Source organism: Pleurodeles waltl, chromosome 4_2, assembly GCF_031143425.1.
Source record: "Pleurodeles waltl isolate 20211129_DDA chromosome 4_2, aPleWal1.hap1.20221129, whole genome shotgun sequence".
NCBI classification, from domain to species: Eukaryota; Metazoa; Chordata; class Amphibia; order Caudata; family Salamandridae; genus Pleurodeles; species Pleurodeles waltl.
Genome location: NC_090443.1, coordinates 342,899,774 through 342,916,947, shown reverse-complemented (window position 1 = coordinate 342,916,947; position 17,174 = coordinate 342,899,774). Strand labels below are relative to the sequence as shown.

General features: G+C 44.1%; 1 protein-coding gene across 4 annotated transcripts in view; it reads left to right on the top strand.

The window, feature by feature from the left end:
• The window catches only part of LOC138294138 (E3 ubiquitin-protein ligase TRIM39-like), a 431,514-nt gene that overhangs the window by 300,731 nt on the left and 113,609 nt on the right, over positions 1–17,174 (top strand). For all 4 annotated transcript variants that reach the window (XM_069233336.1, XM_069233333.1, XM_069233334.1 and 1 more), the window contains one exon: positions 2,602–2,624. In XM_069233336.1, the coding sequence (XP_069089437.1) occupies positions 2,602–2,624 (23 nt within the window). The remainder of the gene's footprint in view (positions 1–2,601; positions 2,625–17,174) is intronic.

The following is a 17,174-nucleotide window of genomic DNA, read 5'->3' as shown; positions in this document are numbered from 1 at the left end:
CCGGGAGCAACAGAGGGAGGTGGCAACTCTTGAGGCTAGAGTTTTGGAGCTGGAAAGCAGCTTGTTCAGCCATTCCTTTCAGCTGTCCTTCTGGACTCCCTACACACTCGGGAGGTCAAGAAGCAGATTGAGTTAGTGGAAGCTGAAGAAATGGGGCTCGATGCACAAGGTGCATCTACCAGTGGGGAGAAAATTCCAGCAAGAACCTTTATTGGTTGTGCTCAGTTTTGCGAAATCCTATTGCTTCAATAACCACTTCTGTTTCTCTCCTATGTCTGAGGCAAACGGAACATAGCTGTCTGCTTCACTTTATATTAGGAAAATCTGTACTCAACGCTGGATACTTTTGACTTGGCGAACTTCATTAAAGACTTCCCTATATGTGCTGTAAGCCTGTCAGACAGGGAGTTTCTTGAGGGAGAGGTCACTGTGGAGGAGCTCAGTGTTGCTCTTAGACAGTTTCAGTCAGGTAAAAACCCTGGAGGCCAATGGGATTCCTACTGAATTCTTTTAAGGCATTCTCGTCACAACTGGAGCCTTTATGGGTGGTCTTTGTTGAAAGTGCTCTGCTCAGGGAAGGGTGCATCCCTTAGATCTTCACACTGTAGAAATAGTGGTTATTCCCAAGCTGGGTCTTACCCTAAACAGCTTCACTTTTTACCACCATATCTCAATGTTAAAACTAAAATCTGGTCAAAGGTCCTCGCCAGTCACCTAGCATGGGTGATCCTGACCCAGGTCCACCTGGACCAATCCAGGTTTATGCCCCACAGCTCCACCCAACACAATATCAGGAGGGTTTACATTGCCATTGTGCTGGCTGACAGATTGCCTGTAATCTGTGCACTTCTTGTAGATTTCTACAAGGCTTTTGACTTGGTAGGATGGGAATATCTGTTTGCCTTACTAGCTAAGTGGATCTTCGGCCCTAAATTTAGCAAATGGGTCCATCTGATGTATACGGACCTTGTGGCACAGGTGAAGATAGGACGCTCAATATTGCACCTCTTTGATGTGCAATGAAGCACCCATCAGGGCTGTCGTGGCAGTGGAGCCTCTTGTGCAGAAATTCAAATGGACATTGGAGACCGTAGACCAGGTGGCGTTATTCGCTGTTGTCCTGATTTTCCTTGCTGAGTCCAAAGACTCTGAGCCTCATGCCCTTCAGATACTTACAATTTTTTTTTTTGTTGTAATTGGGGGGGTTGGGGGGGAAGTGGTGGGTAATAAAGATGGAGATACAGACACTGAGGGGCAAGGACGAGGGTAAGGAAGAGAAAAGTAGAAAGTAACGAATAAAGAATAAGGTGTAAAGGGTAAGGAATGTGGGAGAAGGAAGGAGGAAGGAGAGATGAGAGCCAGGGGCACCCAACGCCCAGCGTGGTCTAGTGGGGTGGGAGGGGGAGCAGGGGTGGTACGGGGGGGCCAGAAGGGGTGGGAGGCGAGAATCGTATTGGTTATAGTGGCTTGTATTGGAATGGGACAGGCAGGCAGTAAGTGCTTGAGGGCACCAAGGTCTGGCTAAACAGGGCGGCTTGATCTTGCATGTGGTATGACGCGTTCATGGACGGCGGTCCAGATCATTCCCCAGATACTTAAAATTTGTGAGGATTTTTTTAGGGCTTACTATCAACAATGTCAAATACTCCTATCCCATCAGATGTCCTAGGTCGTCGCTTCTTTGGGTGACTGACGTTCAGATCCAACAGTAATGCTTTGAATACCTTGGGGTCTATATTATGCTGGATTACAGGAAGCCTGGAACAGCAATTTTCAACCCTCAATGGACAGGCTGCACAGACACTTGAGTTTCTGGTCAGCAATCTCGTTGTCTTTTCTGGCTCACTCATCCATTTACTAGATGGTAACTCTGCTGTGCTGGTTATATCCACTCCAGATCTACCTCATCCCTTCCCAATTCTTTTTTTAAGTAGCTTGAGCCTTCCTTTGGGATGACTTTTGGGCATTCTCCTACACACATCCCTGGACTTGGACAGTAATAGATATCAACTGGCCCTACTATGGCTGAGTCTCATTGTGACTAAAAGATATAGCGAATAAGGTAAACTCGAATTAAGAACTTTTGAAATGTAAGCATGAAAATAGTACTAAAAAGTATTATGCACCGGCCATGTGGTTTTGCTTGACAAGTATCTAGGAGTCAATAAAGGGTTCTTTTATCGTCTTGGTGTCATATTCGTTATTAAAATTCTCTATTTTTTCTAAATTGCTTTGGGACTTTTTTGTGTTTTGCGTTTTACTAATTTAGTACAGCATAAATACTTTACACATTGCTTCTAAGTTGTCGGTCAGCTCTGTACCATAGCTGCTAGGGGTTTGAGCTCAAGTTAATTTAGTGTCTTTAGTGATTCACCCTAACAAGGGCTGTGGCTATTGCTTGAAGTGGGTACCTCACCCCTCAACAAATTAGCCCTATTTCTTACAATATCCAGTACTAGGGAAGTTGTTTTTTTCACGTTTTATTGATGGTTGTGTTGAACGAAGCATGAGTTTCACAAGTTGTTCCATCACTAAACTGCTGCAAAAGTTTAGTTTGTGCTGCAAAAACTAATGTCCTCATTTGTTTCTCTGGTTTTGTAGGATGTCAGAAGCACCCTAATAAGGTAAGTCTGGTTTAGTCTTATCCTCTGTGTATCGATTATGCCCACTTGTGGTGCTGTAATGTCTCTTCTCAGCTTGCACACATTGCCTTCTCTGGAAAAGAAATACCATGGGCGAACTACATTCTTTAATTTCAAGTGCTGTCACGTCTGGAGAATGTGTTCATCCAGTCCATGGAAACTTCATAAAGTTTTGAAAACCTCTTCTAGGTCTTCAATCAACTGCTCAAAAAAAACAAAACTCACCACCTCCTCTCAAACTTTATTCAGATCCTTAAAAATCACTATTTTGTCGCTTGGATACTATACTCTAGTAGATTAAACATACCTTTATTTTTCATAAATGTTCTTGTGGTCGACTGGGATCCATCAATCATCTATAGAAAACATTAGCCATCAGACACTCCTTCTGTTCTCCATATTCTATCCATTCTTAAGAGGCCTCCTATTAAACTTCACAATATTTCTTGTTTTCAGAACTCTCACTCTAGTTGATGGAAAACTTTATATTTCTCACCATTTTTCGTAAACATTCTGCTGATACTCCTTCTATTTGCTCCAGTGTGCCGCTATCTCCTTGCTTTAGTTCATTTGATGGTTTCTGCGGAAGAAAGGCACGGTTGCAAACAAGTTTACCCTTGTCGGTGTTCCAGTTTCGTGCCCTGAGACTGAAATTCAGTGGATAGCTCTTTTTTATTGTATTTACCATTTTACATGAAAGACTGAGAATAAGACACTTCAACAGTTGAACTTTGCAGCATTGTCCCCAATACCCATAGGTGGTACACAGTGTCCCAGAGTATCCCAGCCTGAGCAGCACCAGAAGGTATTGTTCCCCAAGTTATCTACCGAGTACATCTTAGAGACCCAGTCCAGGCCTTACATCTGACTGACAGTGCTGCTTCAAATCCTGCCTTTGGGAGGTGGGGGGCAACTTCCCACCAATTTCGCACAGCAACCAGATGTTCACACCCCTCCAAGGGGCTTCCACAGTAGGAGATACCTGTTGGGATCACCATCCATACCCTTTGAAGCTTACACTCCTCGGGTACAGCCCACTCCTGTATGTCTGCCAACCATTCTTGCAGAGGATGTGGTGCTGGACTAATTCAGTAAATCACAATACATTGCCTGGCTAACATCAGCCCCAGTAAAACAAATCTATACCCCATATTCCTCCCTATTTTGGGGAGCGGCAGTAGGCCAAGGAAGCAATGGTGAGCCGTCTCCTCCAGCCGGGTACCAGTGATTTCTCCAGACATCTTTTGTCTTTCACTTGGGAACCAGCACGCTTCCACTCCATCTGTGAGCGGTTCATCCAATCCGCAGTCCAGCTGGTATGAACTCAAGGCATATCATTACGTCTGCCTTCTTTCACAACCGTGTACAGTCAGTTGATGAAACCCCACTACAGTCCACGTCCATTATGGCCTCATAGTGCATGATTCCTCTGGTTCCACCGAGAACGTCGTCCATACCTCTCGAACTATGTGGGAGAATTTGGCATATTGTAGGAATTTTCATGGACCCACCTGAAACAAAGTACCCAACCTCTTCCACTATCACAAAGGTGCCGTTCTGCCCTAGGACAACCACCTGCAGTCCATTGGGACATATCCATCAATGATTGTATGTGCGAGAAAGGCTGTAGCCACCAGAGAGGAAGAAGCTTAACATACAGCAGTTTACCCAAAAAACCATCGGGTTACAGCTTGTTCCCAGATCTTTCTCTACTTTTTTTTTTAACCATTTTTATTGAAAATACAGTACTGCAACACATTTCAGAATACAAGGCAGGATCATTATTCACTGACTTTTAAACCCCTTCCTATACAAAACAGGATGTGTGGGAAGAATTGCAGGAGTAAACGGTTAATTTCTTAACCAGCATGAACAGTATAACAAGTGAACCATCATGTGATGAGCCTTTTACCTTCATTGTATAGTTGCAATTACACAACCACCTAGTCCGAATCTCTGGTTTAGTCCAAAATCTTGTCTACCCCAATCGGTGGTTGTGCGTAAGGTGGGGTGGCCTTCACTTGTCATCACGAAGTGTAGATGGACTTACTAATTAAAAAGATGATCTTTAGGTATCATCTGGGTGCATTTGATGTCAGAGTTAGTGCAAAGTTCAAGCAACAATGTTTCCCAATCTGCAGCTATAGAATATTTTCGGAGGCCTCTACTTTATTTTTGTCTCAAGGCCAGTGTTTCTGCTTGGCCCCATTAAATGTTGTTGCTCGCCAGTGGGCCGTACTAGGTAGAACCTGGAATTTCCAATGCATAGTTAAGTCTAAGGGCCATTAGTAGTGCCAGGTCGACAAATAAGTTGTTGGCCTTGGACTGGTGATTTGCGGAAGAGGTCAAGTAACAACCCCTCTAGTGAGCACAAGTCAGAGCACCCAGTAACCCATTCTATTTCGGTGTGTATCTGGGCCCAATAATCTACTACTTCTGAACAGTCCCAGAACACGTTTCATGTCCGCCCCTGGTTGCTGACACCGTGGGCATGCTGACGAGGAACCAAACATGCGTGAGAGGGAGGTGGGCGTGAGATGAGCTATATGCAGAATGGTATGCTGGATATATTGAAACTTCTCATTGTGTGGCACTCACCTTGGGTACTCTAGAGCTGTCTCCCATTCTTTAATGGTGAATTCTTTACCGAGGTCTCTCTCCCTTTCTCTGCGAGTTTTAACCAGGGGGTCCTGCGCAGCATGTGCAGACGCTCCGGCCAGCCATGTTATGAGTTTGCACCCTTCACCCATTGTATACAACAAATGTACTAACAGGTGGAGGTCCAGTTCTGTGTCAGTGATGCCCACAGGAGGAGCGCTTCTGCTAGTAGATGCGCTTGTGCTAGGAATTGTTCCACAGGCAACCCATACTCCTCCTGCAGATGCTCATATGTTAAGAGTGTGCTCTTCTGAAACCGAGCCCCCATTGTGTTCACACCCGTCTCTGACCACATGTTCAGCCCTAATTCTCCCAGCATCTCACAGAAGGTGGCTATGATTACAGTGGTATACCGAAGATGCAGCTTTATTCACCAGGCATAAGTTTCAGGCTACGGTGAAAGCTTTTGAATACGATCTTCAGCAAGTTATTCACCATTGGGGGGGGGGGAGGTGTGCCAGAAGCAAAAAGATGTTGCATCTCTTCTTGCACCTGCGCAAGGGCAACAGGGCCTACCTCTTCTATGTATCGCCCTGACAACCAATATGTAGGCCATTGTAACTACGCCACCAAATTATAAGGTTCAAAATTAGGGGCACCTAAGACGCCTTTTGTTATGGGGAGCTGTAGTTTTCGAAGTGCTACTCGGGATCTACCCCTGTTCCAGGTAAAGGACCCTAAAGTGGAATGTAATGCCTGACAGGTAGATCAGGGTATATTGAGTGGTAGATTTTGGAAGAATTATAACACCCGGGGTAGCACCACCATTATTGCGAAAGACACTCTAACTTGGACTGTGAGGGACAGTGTGCTCCAAAAGGCCAGCTGGAGCCTCAGCGCTGCCATAACGTTCGTGAAATTATCGTCTAATAAATATTGTTTGTCATGGTAGATATTAATGCCCAGATAACTGAAGGTGTGGGGTTCCCATTTTAGTTGGTGTCCCTCTGTGAAAGTCCTGTGGAGGGTAGTGTGTGCGCAAGGGGGGACAGGCAAGGCTTTGCTCACTCAGTGCACTCAACCCAGATGCTATGTAAAATTCCCACAAAAGGGTCTGGATTGGGGCAAAACTGTTACAGATGTTTAAGATATAAATCAGGACATCATCTGCATATGAGACTGCACGAGTTTCCCCTTATATCGGGATACCCCACTCCCCTAACTGGTATAGTTTCTGAGCTACGGGATTCATGGCCAGAGCAAACAGTAGAGGGGACAGCAGACAACCTTCTTGAGTCCCTCGTTCTAAATGTAGTGGAGGGGAGATGCATTGCTTTATTCGGACTCTTGCTATCAGCTCTGTATGTAGCAGTTGTAGCAATACTTGGATCCTCCCTGTGATCCTAAATTTTGTCAGGGTGGAGAAGAGGTAGTCCCAATCCACTGTGTTGAATGCCTTTTCTAGGTGCAGGGTCCGGTCACTCTGTATAGTCTGCAAATATTTAGCATAGTGGATCTCTCAGGGATGAACCCATTCTGGTCCCTATGTCCCAGCCTCTTCATTAGTCCCTGTAGGCGGCTCGCTAATATTTTGCTCAGTATCTTAGTCACATCCTAAAATGGATAATGGGAGATAGGAAGCCAGTTCTTCTGGGTCTTTACCTGGTTTGCCAGACTTTCCTCTACTTGCCATTCTATATATGGGCTGTACTCCAGCACCCTAAGGCATGCACATCAATAGCTTGAGGAGGTCACCATCCTTCGCCAGGATCCGCTTTTCACAGTTGCTTCATCCACACACCAGAGTGCCATGTATTGCGTTACTCCAGGAGTGTGATACAACTGCTGATACGGAAGTCCGAACCTGGCTTCCGTTGGGTCCAATTTTAGGACTCCCAAATCTGACTGTGCTCCTTTTGCCCACCCACACCAATGCCACCAGGAGACTATTGACTTTCTTGAACAGGGAGTTTGGCAAATCATAGACAGGGTTCTAAATCACATAGACACATAAAGGTAGCAGCACCATTTTACTCAAAGCAACCTTCCCCATTACTGACAGTGTGTTTCAGAACTGTATGGAAGTGCTCAAGTTGTCCACAATCTGGGCCCGTATTAGGACTACCTGTATGCCCAAATACTCGAATTTATCAGTTGCACAGGGTAATCCCATCTCAGGGAGGTCAGTCCTCGGTCTGGTCACCAGGGCTGCCAGGTGAAAGAGGACAGTCTTATGTCTGACATGCAGTCCGGACACCTACCCAAAGTCCTCCACTATTCCCAAGGGCACTGGCAGCAGGCCCTCTGGCCAACTCAGGTGTATGAGAGTATCTTCTGTGTACACTGACACAATATGGATAGTGTCCCTGATCCGCACACCCCAATCTCGAAGATCCTCTCTCAGGTATAATGCCAGCAGCTCCATGGCGAGTGCAAAAAGGTGTAGGGATGGGCCAGCCCTTTCTTGTGCCCCTCTATAGAAAGAACATCTGACACTACACTCCCAGTCTGTAACCCAGCAGTTGGGGCTGTGTACAGTAATTTCACCCAGGATAAGAAATCCAGCCCCAGTCCCATACGTACTCACATCCCAGGATGTCGGAATCCTTTTCAATATCTAGCGCCATCCGTGCCTCTTCTATGTCTACCCCGTGGATCGAGTGTAGCAGGTGGGACAGAAATTCATGTGGGTACTCCATTCTGGCATAAAACAGCATTGATCATCAACCACCAGGAGCATCACCGAGCGCAGCAATCTCATCAAGAGCACTTTTGCATGCATATTTGTATCCACATTCAGCATGGACAGCAGTCTATAAGACTTCAGGTCACTCAGGTCCATGTCTGGCTTATGGAGCATCATAAGGGCCTTATGCATAGGCAACAGTAGTGTGCCTCAGCGTTTGGCCACCAAGAAAGTCTCCAGGAGCTTGGGAATCAGTATATTTAGAGAAAGCTTTGAAGTACCTCCGGTCGAAGGTGCCCCAAAGGAATAAGAGAGCACTTCCCTTCAATCTATTCCACAACAATAAGGGCACATGATTCAATGGAAATCTCACTAAATATCGTGCCCCATGTATACTGAGCGCGTTGTCTGTCACTAGAAACCTTTCCAATCTGCTGGACTCGCCATGGCCGGGGGTAAAACGGGAGTACTGCCCAACATTTGAGTTGAGCTCCCTCCATATCTTTGCAGTTAAATCAATTCCTAGTTTGCCACAGCTTAGCAGTCATGTTAGGCTTGGTCCCTAGTCTTGGTGATGGGGGTGCTGTCTAAGAGGCCGTCAAGCACACAATTGAAGCCTCGTGCCCAAATGAGGGGCCTCGTTACATACACAAGCAACTCCCCCTCCAGCGTACCAAAGTCCTACCCATCTTCCATATTTTGTGCATATAAATTAAGGAAGCCCATTTCCACCCAATCCAACACACCATACACCAATACATATATTCCTTCCTCGTCCGCAAGGCAGCGGCTCAGATGGAATGGGGCATTAGGCGCCATTCAGATGGAGACCACCCTGGCATAGCTTGAGTAAGTAGTGGAGTAAAGCTGGCCCCTCAATTTATTTGCAATTTCTGTACCCCTCATCCCCTCCCCCACCCCCCCCAATCAAATGCGTTTCCTGAATCGTTGCTATATGTATGCCCAGCATTTGTAGTTAGGCATTCACTCTGTCGCTTGACAAAGGTATTCAGTCCCATCACATTCCAAGTTACTATACACATAGTTGTTAACATTGTCAGTTGATCATCCCATTTCCCTCTCGCCCTAAAAGGTCCTTCACCACTCAGTCTCCAGGGACCCACAATATCCGCATCACCCTTGCTCCCCCCTGGTTTTGGCATAGGACTACATTATGCTGCCCTTGCTCCTCCTCACACACTAGGTGCATCCTCGCTAACCAGAACTGTCCCTCCCTGGCCATTCCAGACAACCTCCCCATCCTCTATCTTGTCAACTAAATGAGCATGACCCATATAGCATGTGGCAGAACTCAGACCTACACCCCCTAAAGATCTAAAGTTTATTGCGGGGCGAGTTGTACCTCAGGAACAACCATAAGTAATCGATCCAAGACACACACTAACCCCCAACTGCCCTACACAACAGCCACCTCACACACTCGTAGACAGGTAGTCATCATGTACCACAATGTCTAAACAATACCCTTCATACCACCACACAACTCACCTCACTCCACACTTACCACACCGACAGCAAGAGGAGGGAAGATAAAAAGGAGGTAATCAAAAGTAGGTAGCTAAAGTGAAGAGGGCAGGGGGGAGAGAGGAGAGGTGACTCCAAGGATCAGCCATTGCCCTATCCCAATTTGCTGCTCTAAGCACTGCCAAGCTTATCCACAAAAACAAATTCATCAAATTAGGCTTTGTACTCATACCTATGTAAGAGTCGCTTTAATTCCCCTCTGGACCACTGCGTCCACACTGTCCATTGCCACCTCATGCATTCAGGCTTCGCAGTTCTCACAGGGTCCCCCAGAACCACACCAAACTGCTGACCCATCATTTCCATCCATCAGCCTACCATCTCAAGGCCTACGCACCAGCAAGCTCTGGTGTGCCCTTCACCATATACGAGCCGCTCTCAGCAGACGTGACCATTTCCAGCAGGGCTCTGCTTCCTCCCTTTCCTGCTGCTGGCATTCCGTAGCAAGCATACCATCTTCTCACACCACTACACGAGCTCCCAGGCTGACCTTCTCCTGCGTCTGTCACATAATCTCCCCGCCGATTCAGTCTGATGCATGAACTGGGGCCAAGCACTGGCTCCATTAGAATCAGGTGCCAGGATACATCCAGCCGCCACAAATCTCCAGTCAATTCCACACCTCCTCCAGCTTCATGAAAAAATGAGATAGTCCCTTGTGCACTACTTTCAGTTTTGCAGGGTATAGTAATATATATTTTAATCCCATGGCCTTCAGTTTCTATTTCACTTCCCCAAATGTGTCTCTTCTTTTGCACTTGCTGTGCATAATCATGTAAAATCTGAATAATGCAGTCTGCCCGGAGGACAGCATCCCTATCCCAGTAGTTAAAAACCTTTGCTGTTATTGTCCGCAGCAGAGGTGGCGCAAGGGTCCTGTGGCATGCTCCACCACAGAGAGGTGACAAGTCAGCCTCTGCAGCATTGACGGCAGCCATTGTTCTGGAAATAATTCCAGATAGGTGCCTTCCACACTGTCTGAGAATCTCACAAAGTGCAAATTAAATCTCCAGGAGCGGCCTTCCGCATCCTCTGCACACATATCCAACTTCTGTGTCTGTGCCATCAGGGTGGCCTCTATTGTCCTAAGAACAGTCATCTCCTCTTGCAACTTATGAACTTGCTGTTCCGTCACCAAGGACCTCTCAACAACCTTATGTAAGGTTCAGTGGATGTCAGTGTGAATGCCCTTGCACAACTTCTGTTTGTTGTGACGGCATGTGTAGGAGATGAGCTTATAGAAAGATACGGATGGCCACTGCTAGACCTGAATGTGTTCTCCACAGGAATACAATTGCAAAGAACCTTTAACATTCTGAGGTTTTGATGTTGCAAGAATACTCTTTCATAATGGGCTGTTTGTTAACTGAATTTTAGTCACTGCTGACCATTAATAAATCCGGGTTTAGACCTCTTAAGTGCTTTGCTTTCCAAAAACAGGGCTGTGTCGCCCCCTCAATGGGTAATTTATTGAAAGGTAGGCTAGTTAAACATTTCCCTCTGCTCACCAAGCTATCCTTCAATTGTGGTATGGCAGCAGCAGGAACAAAAGTGAGGAACCAGACAAATGACTCTAGTGTTGGGGATGAGCCAGAGCCTTCCTGAAAATCTTGAGCTTAGAGAGCACTGTTGACCGAAACCATACAGGGAACTGAGGGCAGGGGAAGTGAAATGAGTGGCGTGAAGCCCCACATGTTTGCTCAGTATGTAGAATAAATAAATCAGAGGGATTTCTTCAGCCTGCTAGAACAAAGTGGTGACTTGCAGTGGCAGCCGAGCACTGTAATGAACCCTGTTGAATTCAATATTAGCATGTGGTACTGCGAGTGGAATGTTGGAAGAATTAATGATACTCTATGACAAGCTCAATAGTGTCCAACCAAGAATCACATTTACAATGCCTATAGTTCCATCTGTACCCTAGCTAGATGTTAAAATAAAACCTTGAGGAGGAAATATAATTAGTAATGTGTATGGAACAAATGGTTGGGAAGTTGTTTCTGTGACTTTATAGTCTTCATCCTTCAAGTTTCAGTACTGGCTTACCATGTAGCCAGATATTTCCTTAAAAACAGATAATTTCCAATGAACAGCTGTTGAAATGAAATAAGGATCCATTAAAAATTCAGGAAAGGAAAGTATCCAGAGTAAATACCAAGAAATCACGGAGTTACATGAAGGGAGGTACTGCAACCAGAATTAAAAATGAGTTCATCCTGGACAATGGAAAGTCATTCATTGTGACAAATTATTCACCAAGTTGTTTCAAGAAGACCCTGATTTTACAATTGATAATATGATGAACAAATACTTTTGTCAAAACATACTGGCTGCTATTCAGTTGGCAACATTTGCACATAAAAAGCGTTCATCCACCAACACAAACCAAAATGTAGCCTTGTGGGTGCAGGAGAGACGGAAAATGTTGATTCTCAGAGGTATACTTTGCATTAACCTTTTATTCTCTCCTTCAAAGCAGCCCAACTTAAAGCCTCCAAAATAGAACCAACAATGAAGTCATAATATAAATAGAACTATAGCAACTTATAATAGTCCCATGCACTGTCTTCTCTTCCTCTTTTGTTTTGCTTCTTCTTATCTCCACATCTCGGCAAACACATCTTGTCCTGGAATTTTCCTTCCTATTCTCCTTGTCTGTTTTATTGTGACCCTGAAAATGTTCTTTCTTCATATTATCAGGTTATCAAACCGTTCATTTCATGTGTATACAACCTTCATGAAAATATTTTCCTCCTCCCTTCCTCCAAAGGTGGGGGGGAGGAATAATGCTAGCCTCCTTGTCTTTAATAAAATAGCGGTTCTCTATACAGTAAACCTGAGAATCGACATTTAGTCAAGACGGGAGGCTAGCATTATGCATGTTTAAAGCCGTTCACTGATAGGCTTACGACTTGCTCAATTAGTTTAGAAGATTTTATTTCAAACACTTCATCATTTGACCAATCCTCCGAATTCATGGTTTCTTCTAAGTTTCCTCCTACATTATATACTTTTGATGCCATTGCACCTCTTATCGAATGTGCTTTAAACAAATCTAAGTCCACTCCTGCTTTGTTCATCGTACACTTCACTCATCTAGTAATTGTAGCTGTAGATACTGCACCATATGGTCTCGCATGATATTATTAATTGATCCACTCCTGCACTCCTATGCTCACTCATTCTCATTTCATAATCCTTTATACACCTCATTACACACATTTTTGTATGATCATCAAATCTTGGATAAAAACCGTATTAGTCATAGTTTTCATTCTTTTCCTAAAAAACGTTTGTTCTACTGCTCTCATATCTGATACTGTTTTATATCATACAAAGTAAAGTTGCCAATTTAAATGACATTAGTTTTAGTCAAATATTTATTATTCATGCAAGTTTCAAATAATGTGAATTAATCCAACATCCCAAAGTTTTTTTTTTTTTTTTTTTTTTTTTTTTAATACCTTGCCTTTGGACTATTCTTGATTCTGATCCCCTTTATTACTCTACAGATGAATGGACTTTTCCCCACCGATGATCCTCCCAAAAGAGAATGTCCAGCCGCTCTTGCAGATCTGTAGCAATTCACCATTCTATAACTCATAACTTTCCCATATAATTCTGCCAGAATATTTGCAATCATAACCTCATCCACTTTCACCGGATCCAAATTCTCTTCCATGCACTAACATACCCAGGTGTTCCATGCACTTCTATATCTTTCGTGTGCCTGGTGCCCATGACCCATGTAGTAATTCTGTAGCCTCTCCTGATAAATCTGTGAATTGTTTAGATCTCCTGCTATCCTCCAAACTAGTAGTATGGGCAATTTTCATGCTACCAGTGGATGCTCCCTTCCATCCACATTCTTCATAAGACCTCTGAAAGACTGAATCATTAAAGGGTTGCCTGTCACCATCTCCATCACTGATGGAAACCACGCTCAACTCAAAATGGTGTTACTAATGCCAATTGGTATTTTTTTCTTCTCTTTTAATTCAAAATTCTCTGAATCATTGAGAACTGGGGATATGCATATCCTTTCATCTCTCTCCAATTCAAACTGAATGCATCTACCACTATTGCACCTGGATCTGGTCTCCAACTCACATACTTCAACAGCTGGTATGTCAACCTTAAAGCAAACAAATCCACCTCTAAAGGGCCCCATTTCATCTGTATATCCTGAAACGCTCTCAACATCAGTTTCCAATCGCTGTAATCCAACAAGTGATGTGAACACCAATCCGGCACTAGATTTTCTTTACTTGGCAGATACTGTGCACAACACTCTATTTTGTGTTTCAAACAAAACTCCCAAAGTTCCTCTGCTAATTCCACAAGCCTTTTTGATCTGCTGCCCCCAGTTTGTTTATGTAAGTAACTGCTGAAATATTGTCCATTTTTAGTAAGACTATGACCCTGAATCTGTGTACTGCTCACTCTCTTGCCTTCAACTCAAACAACTTGTGATCCTTTCTCTCCATTTTCCTCCTGTTACTTGTGTATTCATTCTTGCTTCCCAAACAAAATTGCTTGCATCCATTTCCAAAATATAATCTGGAATTTAACCAAATACTGTTCTGCCATTTCCTGCATGTAGATTTTCTAACCACCGTTGAAGTTCCTCTTGTGCATCCTGTGTCAAGCTCACCTTGTCTCCATACCTTAAACCTCTGTTCAGACCTGACCTCTTGAGGCATTGCAACGCTCTGTAATTTAATGGACATGGAAATACTGCTTGTATTTAAGCGTATAGTAGTCCAGTTACTCTTGACAACTCCCTCTGTCACTTCTCCCTTTTTCAATAAACCTTTCACTTCTGTCCTTGCCAAAACTATTTTCTTCCCTGGTAACTCCAATTTGCTCTTACAGTGTCTACCACAAACCGTAAAAATTCAAACCTTTGTGGTGGTACAAATATTGATTTATCCTGATTTATTTCAAATCCCAGCCTTTCCAAAGTAGTTTGGATCCTAGATATGATACTGCAAAATCCGTACATCCTGGTTCATCCGTACATCCTGGTTCATCAACAAAATATCTTCTTAAATATATTATCATTTGTAATCCTCTTTCCCTGAGATAACCTTCTTACCTTCAACATTTGCTTTGAGGTTTCATGAACCAAATTACAAATATCCTATTCTCCAGACGTTCATTTTAATATTTAGCAATATAATCCTAATTAAAAATACAGTGGCTAACTTGAGTAAGTTATGATGATAAAATATTTTTAATGTATTTCTATCCTAAATATTAACTTCCTTTTAACCTATCCTAAAGTTTAAAAAAAAAAAAAACTAATTTAATTAAAATGCTAAAACGATGAAACTTCCCACTCAGAACCAATTGTCAAGTGTTCTTTGACTAAAAACGGGCATGTAATGCTCTTTCTTCTCACAGCCAATCATCAGCTATTCAGTAGAATTTACTACTGATGCTTGTCAAGGCAACACATAAACGTGTCACTCGCATGAAAAACGTGCACTCTTTAAAAAAAAAAAAAAAAAAAAAAAAAAAAAAAATGAAGAGTAAACCCAGCACGTTTCATGCACATCCTTAGTGCTCAACCTGACGTTGAAAGAGATTCAGTCGTTCCCAATGACAGTTTTGTAATTGTTACAGCTGCATGAAAGAAAGTGCGTCAGAGAGACTGAGCACGAACAAGTCGTGCGCTTTGGCACAAGGGCGAACATCGTCTTTTTAAATCATAACTGTATTCTTTCCTCTAGCAATATATAACTAAGATTTAAATTGCTCTATTCAAAAGTGATATGCAAACACTTCTCTAAGCTCTACCTTCAAGATTGATACCTATAACGAATATAACATTGAGAAAAAATTACTTTCACAAATATAATAAATACTATCCGTCGCCTTCGGTATACCCGAAAATTGGGTAATTAACCACTCAAATCACACACCTTACCAAATCACATGCTGTACCCAAACAAAAATGCCATATTAATACCATTACAAAAACAAGTACTAATCTGCCGTGCTCAGAAGCAGCAAAGAGGAAGAGAAAACACTGTATGGGACTATTATATGTTGCTATGGTTCTATTTTTATTATGACTTCATCGTTGGTTCTGTTTTGGAGCTTTTAAATTATGCTCAGATGGAGTGAATGACCTCGTCCTCCACCCGGGAACTGGGGGGAGCGCTAGTGCTCCCCCCCTGTGCTCCCCACTCACCCCCCAAGGCAGGAATGGAAGGGGAAGCCCTTCCCCTCCCACCCCCCCCCCACCCACCCCCCCATGACGTCAGCGCGCATCGCGCGCTGACAATCACAGAGGGCCTCCTCCCATCGCACTGGAAGCTCAGCTTCCAGCGCGATCGAAAGAGAAATGCAAAGCATTTCTCTTTCGATCACGTGGGGGAGGCCCAGAGAGGCTTCAAAGGGAAGGAAAGGAATTTCCTTCCCTTTGAAGTCTCTCTGAGCGATTCAAAAGCCGGATTGCTTGCAATCCGGCTTTTGAAACGCCCACTAGACACCAGGGATTTTTTATTTATTTAATGAAATGGACAAAAGGGAGCGACCCCTTGGGTAAGGGTCGCTCCCAGGGGGGGAATTGTTTTGGAAGGCCTTTTCTGCCCCCCCTGGGGGCAGATCAGCCTATTTTGATTAGGCCGATCTGCCCCCAAGGGGGGCAGAAACCACTAGGCACCAGGGATTTTTTTTTTTTTTTTTGTTTTACAGATGGGGAGCGACCCCTTGGACAAGGGTCACTCCCCTGGAGGGGAAAATTGTATTTAAGCCATTTCTGCCCCCTTTGGGGGCAGATCGGCCGATTTTTGCTACTCCAATCTGCCCCCAAGGGGGGCAGAAACCACTAGGCAACAGGGATTTTTTTTATTTTGCACCAATGTCACGCAGGGGGAGCGACCCCGTAGGCAGGGGTCGCTCGTGGGGGTTGGGGGGGTAGGGGGCAAATTTATTTTAGGCCATTTCTGGCCCCCCTGGGGCCGGCTGAGTTAGAGGCAAAAATCCACAGGTAGGCACTTTGCAAAAAACACCTCTGTTTTCTATGAAAAAATTTGATGTGTCCACGTTGTGTTTTGGGCCATTTCCTTTCGTGGGCGCTAGGCCTACCCACACAAGTGAGGTATCATTTTTATCGGGAGACTTGGGGGAACGCTGGGTTGAAGGAAATTTGTGGCTCCTCTCCGATTCCAGAACTTTCTGTCACCAAAATGTGAGGAAAAAGTGTGTTTTTTTTAAGCCAAATTTTGAGGTTTGCAAAGGATTCTGGGTAACAGAACCTGGTCAGAGACCCACAAGTCACCCCATCTTGGATTCCCCTAGGTATCTAGTTTTCAAAAATGCACAGGTTTGGTAGGTTTCCCTAGGTGCCGGCTGAGCTAGAGGCCAAAATCTACAGGTAGGCACTTTGCAAAAAACACCTCTGTTTTCTTTCAAAAAATGTGATGTGTCCACGTTGTGTTTTGGGGCATTTCCTGTCGCGGGCACTAGGCCTACCCAAGTGAGGTATCATTTTTATCGGGAGACTTGGGGGAACATAGAATTGCAAAACAAGTGTTATTGCCCCTTGTCTTTACCTACATTTTTTTCCTTCCAAACATAAGAGTGTGTAAAAAAGACGTCTATTTGAGAAATGCCCTGTAATTCACATGCTAGTATGGTCACCCCGGAATTCAGAGATGTGCAAATAACCACTGCTCTTCAACACCTTATCT